At 42.4% G+C, this 24594-nt stretch overlaps 1 protein-coding gene across 1 annotated transcript in view; it reads right to left on the bottom strand.

Moving 5' to 3' along the window:
• LOC140153277 (uncharacterized) overlaps positions 1-24484 on the bottom strand; it is a 43959-nt gene extending 19475 nt beyond the window's left edge. Inside the window, 10 exon segments of the mRNA XM_072175979.1 lie at positions 176-370; positions 1261-1343; positions 8862-8944; positions 9329-9467; positions 9854-9957; positions 10488-10567; positions 11427-11520; positions 11865-11927; positions 17277-17393; positions 24310-24484. Of these exon segments, the coding sequence (XP_072032080.1) occupies positions 176-370; positions 1261-1343; positions 8862-8944; positions 9329-9467; positions 9854-9957; positions 10488-10567; positions 11427-11520; positions 11865-11927; positions 17277-17393; positions 24310-24312 (961 nt within the window). The 5' untranslated portion in view covers positions 24313-24484.
• Positions 24485-24594: the final 110 nt, after the last annotated feature.

The raw sequence follows: 24594 nt of genomic DNA, 5'->3' as shown, positions 1-24594 counted from the left end.
AGTTTCACATGCTTAGGCTAGCGTTAAATATCATACTTCACAGATTCACTATTCATATATTTCACAATAACAGCTTGACTGAACATCCTTGTGTTCATCACACCAAATGCTGAAATCCAATCCAGTAATTCCATTTTCCAAATCTTCTAGATCAAACTAAGCTTTCCAAATTTACCTCTTTCTTCCATGAATTTGTGCAATGAAGCCAGCCAGGCATCTTTCTCTTCATCATATTCATCATCAGAGTCATCATCGCTGCTTTCTTCTTCCCCGTCACTTTCTCCTTTCTTGGGTTTTTTCTTCAGCATATCTTCATCCCAAGTACCAGGGAGCTGGCCAGTCTCTATGAAGGATACTGCTTTCTCAACAGCTAAAAAAATCAAACATGTACAGAGGGTTTCACAATGGGGATCAATAACAAGTGACTTAGAGAATCAACCAGAATTTTTGTTATACTATCCTCTATTGTGCGACAGACAACAGACAGGTCCAATATCTACTATGATAAAATATTGGACCTGCCTGTCGAAAATCACACAGTAGAGGATAGTAAAAACTGTAATTCACATCGTTTATTCTCATTCTTAATAAGTTGTATATTATCTTAATAACAAAAACTAGTTTTAATGAGGAAAAATAAGTTACCAACAGGAAAATTCCCCTTGTTCTAAAATGAATGGAACAAATTCAGTTACGTGTACTGTGTGTACTATACGCTACATACGTGCAGCTAGTGGGGACCTCAGCAAGCAAACTTGTTCCGCAATGGTGCGGACATTCATGATTCCAGTGCTTGCAATTTAAACCACAGCCACCAACTAAGAATGGTTCATCATGTTCCCTATCAGATAAAAGGTGTCAAGCTTTTGTCATGAGCCAATTCTGACAAATAGTCATGTCCTTTAATTCTGTTTATTCTTCCAGACCCTTGATCATCTGTTGTTGACATGACCCAAGCAACTTTGGAACACTTGATTTAAAACTGCAACAGTGGACCCATTTTTAAGCATGGACAGTCCAGTTTCCTAATGTGCAAAGGACTAAAAACATTGTAAAAATCTGTTTTGATGCTGAATTCCACTGGAGTAGGTACTAAACTGGTCTCCTCTTGCCTGTGTATCTCATTACAGTGTGGCCATGCACATCCTTGACATTTGCATAGTCCTCTGGACAGGCCTCCATTGACTGTGATTATAAATATATAGGGTGTGTGTTTGTGTGTATGTGTAGTGTGTATATGGTGAAGTCACCAATACCTACCTCCTTTCAACACATTAATATCCCCTTTGTAAACATGATCTTTAGATGTGAATGGCCTCCTACTCTGTTTACCAACACTGTAACTGTGACAAGAAAATAAACAGACAAACAATATCATCAGTATTTTATATAGCATATGCAAAAAGTAACTGTGAGAAGAAAATAAACAGACAAACAATATCATCAGTATTTTATATAGCATATGCAAAAAGTAACTGAGAAGAAAATAAACAGATAAACAATATCATCAGTATTTTATAGGCCTATAGCATATGCAAAAAGTTAATCCAGTAGAAAAATAGGCTGAGGAAAATGTTTGTGACAAAAAGTCAGCTTTAGTCCCAAACAAAAATGTTTGGTAGACTCATAACCGGTGCGATCTTACCTTTCCGATGTTGATTAAGATACTTCTTGCATCGATCCCGAGATGCGGAAAAAACCAATAGTCATTTTGTCCCACATAAATGAATAAATAACAAAAAAACCCCGATCCCCCGGTGGACTCACCCAAAAGGTGACGTCACACCATATGATCGCCCCGTATCCGACTTGGGATCCCCGACTCGGACCAAACTTGTAGGGGGTGGCGGGGTCGGGATAATCAACATCGGAAAGGTAAGATCGCACGGTTATGAGTCTACCAAACATTTTTGTTTGGGACTAGACTCAGTACACGGTCGATCTTACCGCTTCGATGTTGATTAAGATACTTCTTGCATCAACATCTGAAAGATCGATCTAGCAAGTAACCGACGGATGGAGGTACAAGATTGGTCAGCATCTGATCAGGGATCGGGAGCGGTAACGATGGTTTTCGCGAGGTCAGAAAATATTTTCCCCAACGGTCGGAAACAAAAAGACCACGCGATCACAGACATAAACCTCCTTACTTAAAAAGTTTGGTGGTTAAGAATAGCGACACTGGTTCTTACCATGCTGAGTATTCTGTATAGTCTGAAAACCTGGTACCCGTACACCACCGTATTATGATCGCCCGAACAATGTCCCGGTAAACCTCCCGCCCGTCTCTGATTACTAACGTAAACGGAAGTATCGTAGAGAAGGGCGAAGGTGGCTTCCGGGACACCGCCTGCTAGATCTCCTCAAGGGACAACCGAACGGTATACCCAAGATGATGAGATAGCATGCGTGTCGAGTGGGTCGTGGGGCCTTGAAACCTTCGCGATCCCCGGACCCCACCAACACCTGGACCAGCCATCGCGACAGCGGCTGGACCGAAAGGCTCTGTAAGGGTGATGAATGCGGTCGTGAGTCCCTCGCAAGGCTTGTGTTCGGAAGAAATAGTGCTGCAGCGCCTTATCGGACACCCCAGCCTATCTTTGGCTTCAGCCGAACCTTGCCCAACCCTGGGGATTGGAGAGGGACGAATGTCGGTATGCACCGCGCCCGTTCGTAGTCACGAGAACAGAGCGCCGAAACAGTGTCGCTCCAGTGTTTGTGAACACGGAAGCTAACCTCGAGACCGTGTGCAACTCAGCACCGCCGTCCCGAAGCCAACGCCAAACCGGAAAGCCATCTTGAGAGTTACGTGTTTAAGCGTCGCTTTTGGCGGAGGGTCAAGAGGGTGACCCTTAAAGTAATCTAAGACTGTGTTGGGATCCCTTAGGAGGATCACTTTCCTTTTTGGTAGACACTTTCGTTGAACATACCGTCGAGGCGTGAGACTAATAAGGTAACCATCGGCTATGATAGTCGACCCGTCTCAAACCTCGGTGAATGGAGAGGACAGCTGACTTATAGTTGGCCCCAGTGGCCCGCTGAAGTCTTGCTTGGAACTTTTCTGTCAGAAACTCCGAACTAGCAGCACAGAGGCTCTAGCGGAGAGCTATTTGTCTCATTGCACCAAGCGTGGTATGGAGCCAGACTCTGGCTATACGTGCACGGAGGGTAGACTTCCGTCTAGCCCCGGCGATGAGAAAAACAGCTTCTGATGAAAAGTATCCCTCCGCTGCGTGTTCCCTGGTAAGGGCCATGCAGCTAACTGCAGGTGCTCTAGTGATAGACTGGTACCTCCGCTCCGGGCATCCGGAGTAGATCTGGTACCTCGGGGAGTGCGAGCGGCCTTGCCGCTAGCAGAATGACAATGCAGTCTTCCCACCCGATCTTGGCCACCACCCTCAGGAGTAGTGAGATCGGAGGGACTGCATAAGCTGTCATCCCGCCCCAGTCTATGGACAGAGCGTCCACGGTGAATGCTTGGGGGTCCGCGACCCTTGAGCAGTACACCGGCAGTGGATGATTGCGATGAGATGCGAACAGATCTTTCGAGGGGTGGTACATCCCTTGAAGATCGTCTGAGCGACCTCTGAACAAGGGACCATTCTGCTGGTCCTGACACCCTTCCTCGTGACAGATTGTGCGCGAGGATGCTGGTGCCGCCCGCGCTGTGTATCGCTCTCATCGTAATCTGCCTGAACTTGCACCACCCTATCAGGTGTTGTGCATGCAGGCTCAATCGTGGTGGCCCGGAGTCCCCTTGTCTGTTGGGGTAGGCTACCACGGTTGTGTTATCCGTCAGGACAACGGTATGTGATTCCACGATCACCTCCTCGTAGCGAGGGAGGTTGATGTGAAACTCTGTCTCTATGGCCCCCATAGGCCCGAGGCGGAGTCTCCGTGGATGTGGACCCCCAGCCCGTTTTGACGCTATGGTCGTCACTACGTGACATACCGGGGTGCAGGAAACCTGACACCCTGGGTCAAATTGGGCTGATGGGTCCACCACCAGAGTTCCTCTCGCGCGATCTCCGACAACGGAACCGCGAGGGATAGTGGGTGACGACTGGGCCTGCAAGCAGGCTAGAAGGTGTAGTTGGGTAAGCCCTAACGTAGAAAGCGGCAGTACAGTACGAGGTCTACCATACTGGCCATTAGGCCTACCACCTTCATCCATGCCACAGCGGGTTTTGCCCGAGACTCGCCAAGAGTCAGGCACACCGCACCATGTTAAATCACCCGCTCGGGTGAGAGCACCGCCAACCCCTCCGTGAGGGTGATCTGGGCCCCTACAAATAGTGGTGTCTGCGTGGGACCACGCTGGACTTTTTTGAGCTGATCAAAAAATCCAGGGGCCCCGCACCCTACGGACTATCAACCCCATGAGACCCGTAGTCTTCAGTGGAGTGCGTCCGTATATGAGCCAAACGTCCAGGTAGCAACTGATGTTGACACCCCTGTGCTTCAGATGCGCTGCCACCGCTCTGACCAAGAGTGTTAAACACCCTGGGAGAGATGGGCAGGCGGATGGCGGTATCAAAACTGGTAATTTTGATTCTGTACCTAGAAGCGCAGATGCCTCCGATCTTGAGAGGCGATTTGCATATGCAGATAGGTGTCCGAGAGATCTAGCGATGCTGTTCCCATGCCCCTGATGGAGCAGGCTAGCACCGGCGAGAGTCCCCATACTGAACCTCTTGGGCCTGAAGAACGTGTTCAACAGCCTGCGGTTCGGATGGGGCTCCCGTCGCCGGTCTTCCTTGGAGCCAATGGCTCCAAGATCACCGTAGAACGGGGGTAGACCGGGACAATCGCCCGCTTCGTGAGAAGCTGTGTGATCCCTGTCAGTAGTGCCCGACGCTGGGGGCCGTCTGGCGGCACTACTGTGGACCTCTGAAATGTGCAGGCAGATGTGGGGAGACTGGGTTGCCAGTCTGTAACCCCCACTCACCACTGACCATACCCAGGCGCTCAAAGAGATGGTTTCCCACCTCTGGGTGAAAGCCATAAGCGGTCGATCCACTGGGAGATCCCCTGTGGAAAAACCGCTGAGCCCCCAGGAATGCTCTGCCTAGCTTCCCTTGGAAGAGCGCTTGCTCTTCTTCGGGGCTTGCCAGCTGTTCCTGTGCTACCCTTGCTCCTCCCAGAAATGGGTGCTGCAGAGGTAGTGGGCTCGGGTACTGTTGGTGGTGCCCGGCCTGCTGGAGTCGGAGCTCCTACCCATGGTAAGGGCAGTTTCCGACCTCTTCAGAGTGCTCCGTTGGTAGCTTCTTTGCACGGTCCTCCACCGTGGCGCAGAAGCATCCAAAGAGAAAAAGGACCCTGCCTTTCCATCGCGTTGAGCGATTGGAGTGGCAGGCCCCTCCCCGGCGCTGAGTGGACACCCTATGGGCTAGGCCCATGGAGCTCTCGTTGAGGCTAGCTGTTAGCACCGCTAATAGGCTCACCTCGCGGAAGAGCTCAGATGTTGTCTGAGCGTGCTACGCTTGACGACATGTGGGTCCCTCTCGGATCCCCGCAGGTAGGTCCCGTGGTCCTCCCGCGTTACGCGCAGAGGAAGCGTGCAAGCACGCGGCGTCATAGCTCTACTGAGCTCGACAGCCGTACGATATCTACCCGTGATGTTTGCCGGGAATGAGAGTGCAGGCGTCCCCTGTGAGGAAGCAGCAGCTGAGCATCCTACTGAAAGGATCCCCTGGTCCTCCTCCATGGGCTCCCCCTTAGGGGGTGTCCGGAGGAAGATCAGTGCTGTTGCTCCCCTCGCGGGGCAGCGGGGGAAGGAGACTGTAGTGATGTCACTACCGTACTCAGCTTCCGACTCCTTTCCCTCGCCCACAGTATCCGTATCATGCTCCGATGATGACGGTAACTGAGGACGGGCATCTGAAAGCGGGTAAGAAGGCATAACCACTGTGTGGCTCGCCGACTACCTGCCAGCAGAAGAGGGAGTACTCCCGCAAGACCCTGAGGTATCCGCCATGGCACCACTGGGTCCGCATGCTCTCGCAGCCGTCGTCCTAGCGCTAGCAGCACGGGGCCTACCCTGATCAAGATCTGGGTTAGCCCCATGCCGGCTGGCCTGGTCAACAGCTGATGTTGGTACTGCGTGGCCATCGCTGGCGACACTTGCCACGGTGCTGGGCCGTGGAAGAAACACCCTGCGGCGGGTACCACGGGGCATACCCGCCGGCAGCTGACCCTGAAAGGATCCGCCACCAGGGTAACCCCATGGTACTGCAGTACCAGCACCGCCTCCCCTTGTTGCCACAGAGACTGCGGCGACTAAGGCGAGTGCTGCGGTACCGGTGCGGTATCAGCGTGGGTACCCGTGAGGGTTCCCAACTGTGTACCGCTGTACCCTCGCCACACTGCGTTCCCTGTTTGGGGATCAAGCTGTGTGCTGGCGTGTACCGGCGCGGTACTAGCGTAGGGTGCCCGTGAGGGCTCCCGGCTGTGTACCACTGTACCCATGCCTCACTGCGTTCCCCGCAAGGGATCAAGCCGTGTGTATGGGTACCCGCTTACCGGCTGTCCCTTGGCTAGAGGGAGCTTGCCTAGTACCACGGGTAGCTGAGCGTGCATACCCCGATCAATCACCTCGCCACCTGAATAGGCAGCGTCAATCAATGGAGCTATGCCCTGTTGATTTGACAGTGATCGATCAAGAGAGGGTAATTGACCCATTGACGGTAATGGATCACCCACGCTCCGCTGGCTCTCGAGGACATAAGTGGGTTGTTGATCAGCTAGGCTGTTCAAGCTACTCACTGTACCCTCTAGAGCTTCGCCCAAGGTCGCTGTGTGTGGCGGACCACTCACGGCAGCTATGGGCGGGTGCATAGCGGCTACCACTGAAGTCAAGCCGTAGCTCGTCTTTGTAGCTGCCACCGAATGCACCTGGGTCGCTGCCCCGTGAGAGACTGCGAGCCCAACCCCTGAATAATCGCCAGCCAGTCCCTGTGGACAGCCAGCAGCTATTCTAGGGCCCAGGGTATCACTTTCGGCGGTCCCGCCATGGGCGCTGCCGTGTGACAACCCCAGTTGGTTCTGCTAAGACTACACCCACAGCGTTAGCCACGGTATCGTCTCTGCTGAACCCATGCATGCTAGGGTTCAACCCAGGCAAGCCCGGGGTACCCTTGCATGCTGCCCGTCGCTAGCTACTACTGTGGCTGTTTGAGCCCGTGAGACATGCCTGCAACAGGCGGGTGTCCTCCTGCTAAAAACCCGTGAGGATTTTCGCTAGAGGGCTGGTATCCTCCTGCTACAAAACCCGCTAGGGTTTTAAGCTGGTGGTTACCGCTCTGCTGCCTGCTACTTTGCTCCGACGTATAGTCAGTGCTTTCGCTGGCTGCTGAGCCTTTGGGCGCCGCTAGCAGTCCCGAAGAACCGCCTGCTTGTCCGGGGACCGAGCCCCTTAAGCAGACCTGCCATGACCCATAGGGGCTGTCACAGCAGAATCTACCGTGTCGACTGGTATCCTCCTGCTGCAAAACCCGCTAGGGTTTTCGCTGGTGGTTACCGCTCTGCTACCTGCTACTTTGCTCCGACGTATAGTCAGTGCTTTCGCTGGCTGCTGAGCCTTTGGACGCCAGCTTAGCAGTCCCGAAGGAACCGCCTGCTTGTCCGGGGACCGGAGCCCCTTAAGCAGACCTGCCATGACCCATAGGGGCTGTCACAGCAGAATCCACCGTGTCGACCTTACCAGTGCCCTTGGTAGAATTCTTCTTCGTCTTATGGCGATGGCGGAGCCTATCCCAATCGTCAAGCTGGAACTCGGAGAGTCCTAAGCAAAAGAAAGACATCTAGAAGATCGTGAGCACTCCTGTGGGTGAAACAGAGCGGGTGTGGGTCCCGCTCCGTCACCAGGGAAGGGCAAGCCCGACAGGGCCGAGGCGACGAGGAGAAAAGGGAGGGGGCACTACCCCCAACACGCGACTCAAGCCCAGTAAGCAAACCTGAGCACGGAGGCTGGTCGCTAACGTTAGTGGTAAAGTAAGGACTGGCTAACTTTATTACTAAAAAGTCAGACGGGTCCCTACCAATCCCCACCGTATGAATATCTGATTAACTTCGTCTTTATTGGACGGTAATGAAGAGAGAACGATAGAGTAATCACCCTAACATAGCAACAATAACCTACCGTACATGAAATACAATGTGTATGTACAAACATCTATTGTAACTTACAGGCTGCAATGGTTGTTTTACGTGGGAAACAAAATGAATGGCGCCAACGAGCGGCCATTTTGAATTGCTCGTGTGTCCCGTGATACAAACGGAGGCACGATATGTAGCTAAGTTTTGGATCGTTTTTTGTCACTTTTTAAGCCAGAAAATGCCGTCAAAACTATCCTCACCCGAACAATACCGGTTTGTTTTTACCTAAGGTGTGAAACTACATCCGTATATCTCGCCTCGGTCGAGAAATTGATACACAGTGCTATGAACAATCGATAGGCACGTCTGTGTCAGTCGGAGACCAAGGAGAATAAGGGGCGATCATATGGTGTGACGTCACCTTTTGGGTGAGTCCACCGGGGGATCGGGGGGTTTTTGTTATTTATTCATTGATGTGGGACAAAATGACTATTGGTTTTTCCGCATCTCGGGATCGATGCAAGAAGTATCTTAATCAACATCGGAAGCGGTAAGATCGACCGGTGTACTGAGTCTAATTGATTTCCATATATTCCATTTTACTGCAAAAGAATTACTAAGTTGTTATTTTTTTTGTAAGAAATATCACCACTGAGTTTCTTCCAATAGGGGAAAAAGAAATAATGCAAGACAAATTCTTGCTTTGATTTAATCACTGCTATCACCATTATGTACTACTCCTGGAGAGAAGGAAGACCACTTACTATCTGTTATCTTTAAATGAGCGCACCATTACATGATCCTTTGTTCTTGGCTGGGTATCCTTAGCACTGGTTGGATCCACCACCTGACAAAATAAATAATATAATAACATGTCAAACAATAGGACAGTGGAAATACAATAAATGGCATAGAGGATTGTCAGTATGCCACCACAAATGGGCTGTGAAGTCAGCAATTTCACTTTTTGAGATATTGGACTATGCAAATTATCCTCAAAATAAGCTTTAAAATAATATATTGCATGCCCCATATTATTTGTTAGGAAGTAAAATATCAATAAACAGGTTGTGAAATCCTTCATTTTCAATTGTTCATTGACAGGTTCAATGAACCATACCTCATAACTAGCCGATATTACAATTTACAGTAAATTTTTCAAATAAAATAAAAAGGGACAATTTAAAGGGACATTTTAAACTATTTATAAAATCAATTTCTTGTTGCTTACCAGACCAGGAAACCATGTGTCCTTGCGTTTCTCTGTGATTTCACAAATGATTACTTTCCCAATATCATCATCTTTCTCTTCTTTCCTCTTTTTCTTTGAGCTTTCATCACTTTCATCCTCATCTTCATCATCACTGCTCCTGAAAGTTAAATCAAAACATATTTTAAGTTATGCACAGACTAGCTGGTCCCACACAAAGGTGTAAGTATTTAACATTGATCAAATTTGATTTGACCATTTTATGGTTAGACTAACCAGTTGTTCCCTTATTACTTGCACTTCAACAAGATCTACCACTGCTTCAAAAATTTGTTAGATAGTGCTAAAACTGAACAGTCTTGATTTCAACAATATGTCCAATTGTCCATACTAGAAAGTCTTACAATGCAAATATGATACACATTGACTCTATATTCGACTTGTCACAGCTTGTATTAAACTTCAATACAACAACATCAAAATCAAAATATTTGAACTCGGATTTCCATCAAGCCTATCAATACGACATACTGATCTAACACTTACTGTGATCTACCGCTGTTTCTTCTCTTCCTGCGACTGCCTTTACTGATTCTCATCACAGGCGTTCCAAAGTTTTCTGGGTCTGTCAACGGCAGATGATCAAGGGTCTGAAAGAATTAACAGAATAATATCACATAACTGTGCCAACATATTACTTTGACAAGAAATGACTCCATTGTAACATTTAACTTGTCATTTTGTTTGCATCTCGTTCTTGTTACAATGTAAAAAATATTTTCATTTTGAAACAAATGCTATTGAGATATGCACAAGTGTCCAGTTTTAAGAGTTTAACTTGATGTACTCTGTTGATGAATGCCAAGCCCCTCTCATTAAACATGTGAAATCATGCAAGTCCAATGAAGTCTACTTGATTGATTGGTTTTAAACCAGGTATGCAAATGTTCACAAGACGTCAATTTGACCAGTGCTGGCTACAACAGTTCCAGGTGTATCTCATACTTGACTCTACTTATTGGGTAACAAAATGCCAAATTCTTTTTACACATACTCCTGCGCAAGCGTATACCATACTTCCTCATGCAAAATAACATGCGCTCAGCGATTAGTAGTACGCTTATTCAGTAAAAGGCGTTCAGCTTCCGATTGTAGTCACTAATCTGCTTTTAATATTTACCTCACTCTCATTGAAATGTCTTGCTCCTTGGAGACACAAGGATGTTCTTCTCAATGTCTTCTCATCACCATCATCAAATACTAAAAACATCAAGAATGATAGAAACATTACATTAGTTTGCATTACTGCCAAAGGAATTACTCAGAGGTCTATGAAACAATGGATGCAGGCGGTAGCCAGGGGTGTGGGGTTGTGATGCACCCTCCCCTCCCATGAATTGGTCAAATGTCTGCTTTGGCTGATAGCAAAATTGGGCCCAAAATGTCAAAATTTTAGATAAATATAACCAGAGTCTGAGAGTCATTAGCTTTTAAGGGTGTGATTTTCGGGTAATTTTGTGCCCGGTACCAGGCGCAGATTTTTCAAGCGGGTAACTGGTACCAAATTTAAAAAAAAAAAAAAAAAAAAAAAAAAAAAAAAAAAAAAAAAAATTTAAATTTGTTTTTCAAAGTTTTTTTCGGGTTTGTAGTGTCTCTGGACCTAGACATAAATGCTAGGATCATGGTTGACCTAAAAAAAAAAAAAAAAAAAAAAAAAATTGAATTTTGCACATTGTTTTGTAATTTTAATATGAAAATTGATACATAGTTTTCATGTCATACTCTTAATGATATCAAAATGCATTCAAATTCAATTTCGGGTACCCGGGCAGGGAATTTCCTACCCGGGTAATAGGATTATCGGGCGGTACTCGAATTCCGGGACTCGCTAACACCCTTATTAGCTTTCTATGAAATTTGTCTCCAAGATCAACTACAGATGGCTACTGTCCTGAACAAATGTGATAAAAAATCTTAAAGATTATGATAATACATTTATCTTTCTTTTCATGGAGAGAGAGAACACAAATTTCAAGACTTTTATGGCTGCTTTCGACTTAAGATAAGGGATGAAAGTCATGGCATAAACATTATGCTAAATTTTGAATTTTGCTCTTACCAACTGTGTAGGTACTGGCATCAGTTAGCTTGCTTATGGTCCCTTCTATCCATTGATTTTGTTCTGCCTGCTTTGCTTCTATCTTGCTGCCGATCTAGAGGAATAATTGATAATCACAACATAAGACAATATTAACATGAATAGTTTTCAAGCATGTGTGTAATGCTGTAGAGTCCCATATTTCTTGAGTCTTGACCAACTATTTGGATTTCAAAGTTGATCCAGACAATCCTCACATATTTTACCCCAACCTCATAGCAGACCATACTGGGCAAGAAACAGTTTTGTCGTCTGTAGATAGTTTTTATTACTAGTGCAAATAGTGTCAATTATAAACCACATATAATATTAGCTTTTGTTTCTCATTGCCCCTTTTTTTCGCCATGTACACAAACATTGAGAAAGACATTACTATTTTAGCAGCCAGATAACACTTACCCTCAATGTTCCTTTGATTTGCTCATCAGGGATGATTGCATTTGTACCATCTTTAAAATTGACCTACAAGTAAAAGAAACAGCACTTTAGTTTATTACAAGTGAAGAAGGAGTTCACACTTTCAAAAAGCCTTTTCATAACTACTTGAACAAGAAACGTGTATAAACATCTTAATCTATTTGTTTTTTAAGGCCAGAGTAATGGAAGACACATTCGTCCACGACCGAATTTGAGATTTTTGATATTTATCAACACTAAGATGTATTCTTTCACTTGAAACTGATAAAATACAACTTGCTAATATTTATTCGTATTTTTGCTTGATTTATTTCACTCTTTTTAACTCTAAAAAGTCACATGGCTCAAGACAGCTTAGTAAATTGGCGGAAATAATGAGTCAGAAATGCGCTTGAATGCGAAATATTGTGATTACTGCTAGCGATTCGCGTCACAGGCGTGACGCCAACTAACTCTGCGCGTATGCCCAACGCAGTCAAGACGCATTCGGTATGTTGTTAACGCCAGCAAAATGTGGTGTAAACAAAACAAAAATTTGCAGTCAAAATGCCACTTAGATTTTTTAATTATTTTGAATTTTGGCGCACTGAAAGCAGAGATTATAGATTCATTGGTGCAAAAAGATGCATATTTAGACCATGCACTAGATACAGCTTTTACAAGTGTGAAAGTCTTACCGTTTGAAAATATAAGGACGTTTTGTGCATAATTTTGACATTTTTTTACTAAAATGTCGATTTCTCAGAGTTCACTTTTGACAATATTGCACGATTTATGTGACAAGATAACTCGAAAAATATGCAAGCAAAGGGTAAACTTTTTGCACTATCCTTTAGAGTACATCAAAGTCTAGGGAAGGTTTTTTCATTTTTTCAAAATATTTGTTTTAAACAAAAATATTCACCATTATGTGCAATTTTTAGCTTAATAGAGTGACAAAATGGCTTTTTTCACATGTTTTTTCAATATTTCAAAAAAGACAAGTTTCAAAAAATAAAAAACCTTCCCTAAGTTCATGTCTCTTCTTCATGAAAAGCTAACTGAATTTGTTTTACTCGAGCGGATTTTTTTCTAAGTTGTCACAAAAAAATTGGGGTAAAAAGTGAATTTTGTGATTTTTTCAAAAACATGAGATTTTTGAACAAATCTGGCGTCACCATGGGATTCCTTGACTCATTTCCTTTCCAAAAATGTATAGTTTTATATACTTTGGACATACAATTCAGAAATAATGAAGCTCGAAAAGGTCCATGTTCTCTCCCATTACTCTGCCCTTAAGTTCTTAAACTTTCAAGACCGCCACTTAATTCATGTTAATGATCAACTGATTTGTAAACTGTAGCTAAAAGGTAAAAATATTAGTATAGATGATACATTATGAGAATCAGGCTTCCCGTTAGTGTGCGTCATTGCGTCCAGACGCGTATTTTACAAATTTGGACGCAAGTTCACATGGCTAATCAAGTATTTTATGTCCATGTCACATGCATGTGGGCGAGACAAAACTTCGAAATTTTATCATTAATTGATGATAAAAATAAGAAATTTTTATTCTTTTATATTTTTAAGGTAGTATGAACGGCTACGGTGTCATGCTCAGATTTGCTTGAAAATGATACAGAATGTGGAGATAGGTGAGAAAAACTCACCAATTTTTAATTTTTTCCAAAAAAGCGTTTTTAACTTACGTAATTTTTTGTGATTGGAAAACCCCATAGACTTTGCACACGGCATGTTTTTGGCATGTTGCCAAGTTCTTCAAATCAGCTTAATTTTTGAAAACAAGTAATTTGTTTAAATGTGATTTTCTCTCCTTTATACCCACTGCATAAATCTGGTTTTAATTTATTTTATTGCAAAAATGCTACTTAATAAAGGACAGCAATTTTTCCAAGATATTTGCCTTAGCAAAGGAGATATTAAATGGTAATGTTAGTACGTGGCCACGCGTTTTGACCTGGTAGATTTTCGCGTGACATGAAAAGTTCACTTTTTCTGTTCCGAGAAATACGCCAATTTTCATTTAAAACTAATTATTTCAGTGGTTGTGTATGCTACTACAGGAAAAGTATACATATTCTGCAAGGAAATTTCACAAGGAATCCAAAAATGACATTGTTTTTTATGGGGGGCTAATGGTTAGGGAGATATTGCAAGAAGAAAGTGAGATTTTTTATGAAAATTTTTCTGAATTTTGTGTGATTTTTTTTGTTGATCTTATACCCCACATCAAACAGAACATTATATTTGAGCTCTATAGAGCTAGAGCTTTCAGAAAATGTGTACTTTTACTATGCTACCTGCTATAGATTTTCCATGGCGCGAACATTTTGTCGGAACGCATACAAATGTACAAATTTGTTTTCAAACTCTTAATGATATTGATAATGCATGCACAAATAATTACAATTTATGTTACAAGACACAATTTTGCACAAAAACACATGTACAATGTTTTCTAACTGATTGATAAAGGAAAATTTAACAATCTTTTTTGTAATAATGGGGCAGTTTAAAGAGAGAATCTAGTACCGGTATGTTACACGGAAATGGAACACATGATCTCGCAATCATCTACGGACTTCAGAAGGTACAACTCTGGTGAATTTCCTCTGTCTTGTAAATCCACACCTACATAAAGAACACTTTCCTTGGGCGCTATGGTTTCCTTCATAAGTTTCTTATCAAAGCAATCTTCTCTGGTGGTTTTAGTATAGAGCCAATAGCCTTCAATAACTTTTGCACCAGGAAATTAGGTGTATCCATATTCTGAAACATGGATAGTTTCAGTTAGTTTGGTGAGTGATGACACCATCAGATGTAACATGAAAGAGAAAATATTCTCTGTTACTATCTGATGATGGCTTTAGTGCTACAACAGAGTCTTTCCAAATTAAGTTTGTGTTTAATCATTGTCTCTTTATCAATTCCTCAGAAATGCCCATATTGTCATCATCAAATTCTTCAGTATCTGTTCCAAATATGATGGAACAAAAGGGTTCCACATAGCCTGTGATGGTGGCATTATTGATCTTACACATGGTAAACTAGGCCTAGGTCAGTGTCACATTCACTCTGTTGTGATTTTTGCCAAAATAATTACCAGAGTGTTCAGTTCAGATTTGATTTTTTATTGCAAATTTTGCTCAGCACTTTTGTACTTCTTTTTCTTCGCATTTAAGGCTCCAGCCCAAACAATTCTAAAACTTAATTGCTTTTAACTTACTATAGGGACAAGCAAAAGTATTTTTCAATTGCACTTATAATAATAAAAAGTATTAATTAATAATTTCACCAACTAGAATACATACGACATGATTTTACCAATTTTTCGGTTTGATCATTTTGCCTTTCTGCAAGGCAACAGTCGTAATTCTGCTCCAGGGCTCCATCAACTTCCAACCTCTAAACTTTAATAAACTGATTATAGGCCTAAATTATACAGTTATCTTTAATAATGCACATGCCAATGAGGAAATGAAAGTTAAATTAGCTGAGTTAAATCATTTCAGGTAGGTAACAAGCTATTGGTAAATTAGCAGAATCCCATTCTAAATTTTGACGTGTGGGAGCCACCGTGTGGGAGCCACGGCTCCACCCTGTCATTTTTTTACTTTAACAGTCCTAACTTTAGAAGTTTACATGGTATGTGCAAACCTATGGTACCAATTTAAAGAGCTCATCAATAGCTTTAATTAGATATGTATTTTACCTATATAGGGTATCATGATGTGAACTAAAATTGGCAAGAACGTATAAAAATCTCGCGCCAATGTCACGGCTCCAGGCTATCAGTGTACCAGTTCAAAACACATGGCCACTTTTTTCAATTTTCTTGACTTTTTCTAGAAACACTAAATTACCTAAATTCTATAATTTTTTGGAGCTAACTATAGGTCCAATTTCAACAAACAAGGTGTCATATGAAAGGTAATCAAATTTAGAAAATTCTCTCGCCAGCTTTTTTTAATTAAGTGTTTCTATTTTAAGTTATAGCTGTTTCTAAATGTCCCTAAAATCAAAAATTTAAAATTAATTTTCTAAAAATTAAACACTTTATCCAAAAAAAGCTGGCGAGAGAATTTAGATATTAAGCTTATACACCATCCCTGAAAGTTTGAAAACCATAGCACACTCCATGTTGGCAAAAAAAATTATAATGTGGAAAAATTTAGGTAATTTTCAAAAAATAAAGAATTACATAAGAAATGGTAAAATTTTTATGAAACTTTAAAAATAGGTGGAGTGAAGACTTATCTTTAGTTTGTTGCAAATTTTAAATTAATACACAATTCCAATTTGCTATTGTGGCTATTTTGCTGCAAGCTTGATTAGCCGTTCATACTACCTTAAGATAATAAAAGCCCCAAAATTTTGACCCACCTGCTGAGAATTGAAGTAAATTCTGCAATATTTGTAAATGCAACGTCAGGAAATCGTGCACTTTTTGCATGCTTTCCTAAGCGATCCCTGTTTAATGGCTTGGGAAGTCCCGATTGATTTGTTTACATGCAAGCACGTGCCGCTAACGTGCCGTTAATGTTTATTTAATCATTTATCACAACATGACAATATTCAATTTTTAATATTTTAAGTTTATTTTCTCATAAATAATCTAGGTTTCCTTTATTAGTATTATTGTTACGATGAATAAAAGCAATTTTAAAGACAAAATCCAAATGATAACCCTTTTTCATTATTATTTGTGGCAGCGCGTGTTTTTAGTTTTTGTAGCATCAACAACGCGTTAATTTAAAAAAAGAAATGCGGAAGTGAAAGTACGAAGGAAAATTGCTCAAGATTGACAGACTTTGCTCATGTTTTTGCACCTGTTTTTGACCACGTTTGGACCAAAACTGACACAGAAATGAGAAAAATTATCATAGCGAATGGAGATGGAATATCACGGCGAAAATGCACTTTTATTTTTTTGTAACAATCAACATTTGATGAGGTGTAGACCCAGAATGCGTGTGTATCGTCATAATCGAGAATTTCAGATAAAAGCACAAAAATCTGTCTGGACGCAAGTTTTGCAACCTCGTCAGCAAACTTGCGTCATTATGGACGCACATTTTTAAAACCTGAACGGGAACCCTGATGAGAATGATGTTCTAAAACAAGGTTAAGCCATACAGGATGCTTCTTGGCAATTTTACACTATATGAACTGTGGATCTAGGTCAAAATGTAAAAGTAGCATCTTGTCATAATGCATGCCTTTCTAACACAATACTTGGAAGCTATTTATACCCTGTTAAAATAGCTTGTTTATATTCTGTGACATGATTTTACTTGCCAAAATTGATTCACTTATTCTCTGACATACATGGGTGCCTAAAATCTAGAGCTAAAGTAGACTTGTGTTTTAAATTTATACTCCATTGACACTCACCTTACATTTGACCAATCTCTTGATAATTTTCACTTTGGCTTCACAGAATGCTCCTTTGTACTTAGCACTGACATCGGTGCCTACAGGCAAGTAGGCCGGCTCTTCCTTGCCAGCCTGCTGTAATATCAAAACATAATTTTACATGTTATTTATTTTCTAAAACAAATGTTTTAGTGGGTGACAGAAATGTCACAGGTTTAAGTGATGCATCTAGTGCATATAGTTGTAGTTGTAGATGTAGTTGTAGCTGCTGTTTCCCTATCCTTCATTCCTACCCTTTCTACTTTACTTTTAAAACTTCGCTTCTTGCTTGCTTGCTTGAAACACTCCCATGCTGCAAATCAATTCAACTTGCCGCTGGCTAGCCGTAAGGCGAAAAGGGAAGCAAAGTATGCAAGTCTTCTCCTGCCAGTACATAGCCTCTCCTTACTCAAGACTCCTGCACGACCTCCTCGTTGGTCACTACCGGGCAACTGGTATCTTGCGATACCAGGCAGACATGCAGGGGATCTGGGAGCAGCAAAGGGCCCCAAAGGTGTGATACGCAGGCCCACCGGCGCGTGGACATGCCCTGGTTACACTCCAACCTTTGCCCCAGCTATGGGTCAAATAGTTAAGGTAGTTCACTACCTTAGGCGAACTGGGCTCCTATCTCTAGGCCCCGGCAAAAAACACAATTTTTTGAAGTAAAAACGAGATCCAAAGTATTGAAAAGCGAGAAAAGCGAGATTTCCCCCGGAAAATGGCACAAGAAGCTTTAAAAACACCCCGAAAATACGAATTGATCCGAAAAATCCGGGCCTTACCTATCTCTAATAATCGGCAAGAGGGCGTGATAGGCACATCCTTGATACGGCCAGTGAACACAAACAGGGAGTCCCGGGACCTGTGCAGATTGCTATCTCTGGTTGGAGACAGAGATCTCAATAGCAAAGGGTGGACGAAAATGACAGAAATGCTGCTCATCTTTCAACGGCCACTGGACGAATGGGAGAAGGCAAACTTCAATACCAAACCATACTTTAGGAGCTAAGACCACAGTATTAATAGCAATAGAAAAACTATGATGGCACAACTTAATAACACTAGGGTTAGAGTCCCTAATTCTGATTTTGGTTCTCCTGGTGCAGACATCGATTTGCCAAAATCAAATGACGTCTTGCCTCAAAATCCTCATGGAAGGGACAAGCCTGATGGAGATGCCTGCAGGAGGAGAAAATTTGTTGGGTGCAGGAAAATAGTTAATGTATCAACCATGAATGTAAGAACCATCAGAGAGCAGCGATGCAGAGAAGAACTTGCTTCCAATCTGATCAAATACGACAAAGAGGTTTTGGGAATTCAAGAACACCGCATCACACACGATGAACCAATTAGATATGAAAAGGTTCTTGGCAAAACACTAATTACATCATCAGCTACAAGGAACAGAGCTGGAGCATCAATAGGGGGAGTTGGAGTGTTACTCAATACACATGCCCAGAATTCTCTAGCCAGCGGTAGATCACACACTGACCGAATACTAATTGTCAACTTCCAAGGGAATCCAGCAACAACGATAATAATCACTTATTGCCCTACCAATGTAACAGATGAAGACATTATGGAGGGTCATTATGTAGGTAAGCCAGGTGAATTCAAATTTGCCATCAAACTGCATCATTTTATATATCAAATTAAAGCCCTTGAGTAAAGAAAGCCAAAACTGAAAACCTTTTTTTCATAGCACTTTCCGTAGCAAAGTTACATCTTGTCAAAGATTGACTTTCATCAAAAAGATTCATCTAGCAAAATTCCCAAAAAAAGCATTTCGGTGGTGTTTCTAGATCTTACGTCTCATGTTGATAGCAGCTTTTTTAATGGAACTGCTATCAAAATCCCTCTAAAATTCCATGTGCGAGTGACTTATCACCATAAAAAATCATATATTTGGGTCAAGTGAAGTATAGAAAACATATTTATGTAGGTTTCCTTGTACGGCCAGTTCTTTTAAATTTCTATACTAAATATGCATTGACATTGTCGGCGAATTTGACTGACTAGCAAATGTGTTAATTAAGGTTTGCCTTGCATACCTACATTATGACAACTTGAGACGAGCCATTGACTCCATCCCTGCTCATAATATCTTGATGGTCATAGGAGACTACAATGCTAGAATAGGAGAAGAGGATGCTAGGTTTACCTATCATGAAACCACAAACAGGAATGGCAAATTTCTTTTGGACCTTGCATCTGAGAGGAATCTCATCATCACAAACACAATGTTTCAAAAGAAGAAGGGCAAACTATGGACGTTTGTAAGTCCTGGTGGAAACAAGTATCAACTCGACTACATCCTTGTCCGAAAGAAATGGAGGAACAGCCTGCTGAATTCTGAAGCATCCAGCTCCTTTACAAGTGTTGGCTCAGACCACAGAATCGTTTCTGCAAAAATGCGCCTGAGTCTTAGAAAAAGCAAGACTGCTGCCAGGAGAAGGCAGTATGACTGGAAGCTTCTAAGCACTGATAGCAACCTCCAAAAGCAATACACCATAGAAGTACGTAACCGATTCTAGCCACTGGAAAATATAAGTGAAACAACTACAGAAAAGTATGACAGGCTAATAACAGCCCAAATGGAGGCTACAGATAAAACTGTGCCAGTGAGGAAGAAAGTACATAGGGTACGCTTGTCAAGCGATCCAAGAGTGAATGAAGCAAGAGACAAGATCAAGAAGGCGTATGAGGTGTATCAGGAAAATACAACTGAAGATCACAGACTCGTATATAAACAGGCAAAGAAGAGGCTTGCTGATGCATACAACCAGGTGGAGGAAGAAGATCTTAGCTCCAAGCTAATAGAGGTGGAAACAGCCCATGCCAACAGTAAGCATGGCCAGAGTTGGAGACTTATATAAATGACATCACAGGCAGATTGGCATCTAGGAAAGGACAACTGGAAGGCAATACCCAGAAGGAAAGAGTTACTAACTGGTACAACCATTTCAAGAACCTGCTAGGAAGCCCCCCTGACATTGATGACGAGGACGAAGATATTCCAGCTGTCTTGGAGGAACTGAACATCAAAACAGGGCCTTTTGAACAAGAGGAGTACGAAAAAGCGAAAATGGCATTAGTAGAAGGTAAAAGCAGTGGTGAAGATGGCATACCACCAGAAGTTCTTAAGCGATGTGACATAGATGACATCATCCTAGGATTCTGTAAACACGCATTGAGCAAAGGGGAAATACCAGAACAGTGGTCTATCCTAAACAATAACATAGTGCCTATACCCAAGTCTGGAGATCTCAGCCAAGCTGGAAACTACAGGGGGATCAGCTTAAGTTCGATAGTGGCAAAAACCTTCAACAGGATGATCCGCAACAGAATCAGGCCTGAACTTGATGAACACCGGAGAAACAACCAAAATGGATTCCGAGTTGGTAGGACCACAGTCGGGCATATTCTCGCCTTACGGAGACTTATCGAAGGGATCAAATCTAACAACCTTTCAGCAATAATTACCTTTATTGACTTCCGAAAGGCTTTTGATACCATCCACAGAGGCAAAATGCTGAAAATCCTGAAAGCCTACAGGGTTCCTGAGAAGCTTGTTAAAGCCATTGGCAACATGTATGCAAAGACAAAAGCAAAAGTGATTTCACCTGATGGAGAAACAAACCTCTTCAAATACTGGCCGGGTACTGCAGGGTGACACTCTTGCTCCATATCTGTTTGTAGTGGTACTGGATTATGCCCTGAGAACAGCAATAGAGGGTGCGGAAGAGGAACTTGGATTTCAACTAGAAAGAAGAAAAAGTAGGCGTGTTGGTCCAGAGGTTGTCACTGACTTCGATTTTGCCGATGACATAGCATTATTATCAGAGGAAATAGATCAAGCTAGCAAGCTGCTCAGCCAGGTAGAAACATCAGTAGGAAAGGTCGGACTGAGAAAGAATGCTGGCAAAACGAAGTTCATGGCATTTAACCACAGCAAAGGTCTCACAATCAAGACAAACAGTGGAACACAGATTGAGGAGGTCACAAATTTCAAGTACCTGGGGGCATGGATTAGGCCTGGCATTTTCGGGTAATTTTGTACCCGGGTACCCGGCGCATTTTTCGGGCGGGTAACCGGGTACCCGAAATTTCAACAAAAAATTTTTTTTTTCCTTTTTAAGTTTTTTATTTTTTCGGTTTTGTAGTGTCCCTGGACCTAGACCTAAATGCTAGGATCATTCATGGTTGACCTAAAAAAATAAAAAATTTTCAAGATATTTTGTATTTTTAATATGAAAATTGATACTTTGTATTCATGTCATGCTCTATTAATGATTTCAAAATGCATTTTTTTTTTTTGAATTTGGTACCGGGAGGTATTTCCTACCGGGTAATGTAATCTCGGCGGGTACCCGCTAGCCCGCCGAAAATGCCAGCCTTAGCATGGATGCAGAGCTCAGAAAAGGATGTTAAAATCCGAAAAGCAGCAGCCTGGAGAGCTTGTAATGGGATGGCTAAGATCTGGAAGTCATCTCTCTCAACAAGGTTCAAGCAACGCCTATTTACAGCAACAGTTGAATAAGTACCGGTACTGCTCTATGGGTGTGAGGCATGGACAGTCACTTCCAAACTGGCAAAGGAGCTGGATGGCTGTTACACCAGACTGTTGAGGGCAATGCATAATGTCCACTGGAAGCAGCATATGACAAACAAAGAGCTGTATGGTGACCTCCCAAAGTTATCAGACAAGATCAGGGAAAGAAGGACACGGTTTACTGGCCACTGCTACAGAAGCAAGACAGAACCTGTATCTAAATTGGTGCACTGGATTCCAAAGCATGGGAAAAGAAAACAAGGAAGACCCGCCCTAACATTTGTCGACATCCTAAGACAAGACACAGGACTTGATTCTACTGACATGGTAACAACAATGCAAGACAGGAAGATATGGAGGGCCATCACAGTTCGAGGACAACACTCGATTTAAAAGCAAGTAAGCAAGCAAAACAAATGTTCAGAAAAAATTCAAAAATTTGAGAAAACCAAAACTAGTTGCGTGTCTTAAAAACACAGCCTAGCCTAACTTCAGCAAAAACACATGATCGCCGATATCGATGTGATGTGGGACTTGCATATGCCCAGCAAGGTCACGTCACACTTCCGGTGTGACATGCCCTGAACTCCAAATAACTTTCGCAAGCGACAGACAAATTGCAGGAAAGCGTGCCAATTTAAGCTTCCTGTAATATCTATTGCACATAACATACGAAGTCACAAACTTACAAACTTCAATATGCACTTCAAATAAAGCAGACCAGCTGTTAATTATTACCGATCCTGTAGAATAACTTACATAATCTTCAATTTCATGGAATCCCGTTGCTCAGAATTGCAAATGTCATTTTTATCTGTCAAATGCGCTGTGGATGTGCTCAGAGATTTTATGATATGCTCCATAAATCACAGGTGTGAAACTGACTTTATACCACTTGCTCGCTTTCGCAGAAAAGCGAAGCCTCCGGCTACCTCGTGGCACTGGGCATGATGTCATCATGGACGTGTGCAAAATTTCCGACGGGCGCCTTATTTATTTATAACCCGTTTTGTGATTAGTTGCAAAAACCATTTATTGCAATCGTAAGCCAATCAATGAACCTTTTACGGTATAAATTAATGTGACCCGCCAGTAAAGTACGTCTAACCCGATTGGTTTACAAAACTAATTTGATAATTGCTAAGCCAGTCAGCGTGCTTGATGCTTAACAACCTGGTCGTAGCTTCCAGAGGCGAATTCACGTGGTGATCCAGCGATCGAGTATAAATTCAGCATGACTTCTGCTCTCGCAGGTGCAATAACAATACATGGACACAATCACTGACATTTACACAATGAAATAATGAATTATTTATGACATGCATGGGCTGGATTTTACGATCGAGGTAAGGTTTTTGGCCTGTCCCTGCGTGAATATTGTTAGTTTTCAGCATCAAATATACTTGCGATGACCAGTTTTTTGCGGACACTTTGATAACAGGTAAATTTTATAGGTCATAGGGTAGAAACGATAGTTGTACAATTGTACGAAAATATACATTTTGTTATAGAAAAATATAGGCCTAAAATGTTTACAAAAATATATTGGTCCACACGTTGTGCATGTATTCGATTTCAGTTGTTCGACGTATATAGGACTTGCATAGGATTACACAGAGATATTTCTTGCCAAAATTTGACCATTCTGGTTCTGGTTCTGGTTGAGTCGGCATTGCCAGACATGCTGTACTTCACCAACTTCACCATTTCTAGGCAAGTTGGCCCTACTTTGTCTGCGTTATGTGAAAATGGACAGTGCTGTACATGCAACGCTTTTGATGTTTTGGGAGCCTATTCTTGACTTGACTGTGTATTAATATTCCTTCAACACGCTGCTGTACGGTAACAGGCTTATACGATGGACAGATGGTATCTGTTTGTGAATGAGTACATCGTACAAGTTCCTGACCTTGTACTAGGGGTAAAGTGGGGGATGATATTTTTTTCATTCATAATCATATATAACATATATTCCTGAATTTACCAAGAATTGCATTTAAAGACCTGACACGTACGTGACGTACACAGTACTATTGTGGACTGATTAGCAATATGATAATGTTGTTTATTGGAAGATGAGGTTGAGAAAGAACAGCAATGATTTCATTTCAGAAACAGAGTCAGAAAATTTTGTAAATGTCATTCTTTCTAGCTCAGCTAAGCCGGCAGCCATATTTTGCATTAAAAAACACGTAGGCGTCCATGAAAAATATTGTACTTTCGGCATGACATGCCGACGCTGGATTTTTCACTACAGTTTGAAATCAGGAACTTTAGAGTGTGAAGTTTGTTTTGGTGACAAATCTGAAGCAATTTTAATTGGTTTTCGTTATAAAAAACCTAAAACAAGCTGGCACAATTTTTTCCAAATACGGCTATATTATTTCAATGTACAACGACATTGCAAACAGGGCTACACAAAATAGCTAAAATTGATTACAAAAAGTGATACATTACCATTGTCACAGGCCTGTCAAATTTTGTCCAGGGCTTCCTGAAGTTTGTGATTTTCTGTTAACTGATCTTAAAAGAACAGTTTTCCAAAAATGCTCGAGAAATGATTTTTTGGTAAACCATATGATCTCTTCGGCATAAAAATCAACAGCCAACGATTCCGCAGAAACAACAACTTGTCATGGGGGGTCTAGCATTGTGATTGGTCCGCGTGTTCACGTGGGTAATCAAAATATCATTTACTTTTGGTGTAGGGTAAAGAAGCAAATTCATAATACTCAAGATTGC

Source organism: Amphiura filiformis, chromosome 5 (assembly GCF_039555335.1).
Source record: "Amphiura filiformis chromosome 5, Afil_fr2py, whole genome shotgun sequence".
Classification (NCBI taxonomy): domain Eukaryota; kingdom Metazoa; phylum Echinodermata; class Ophiuroidea; order Amphilepidida; family Amphiuridae; genus Amphiura; species Amphiura filiformis.
Note: the sequence above shows the minus strand (reverse complement) of the source record. Positions and strands in the feature narration are given on the sequence as shown.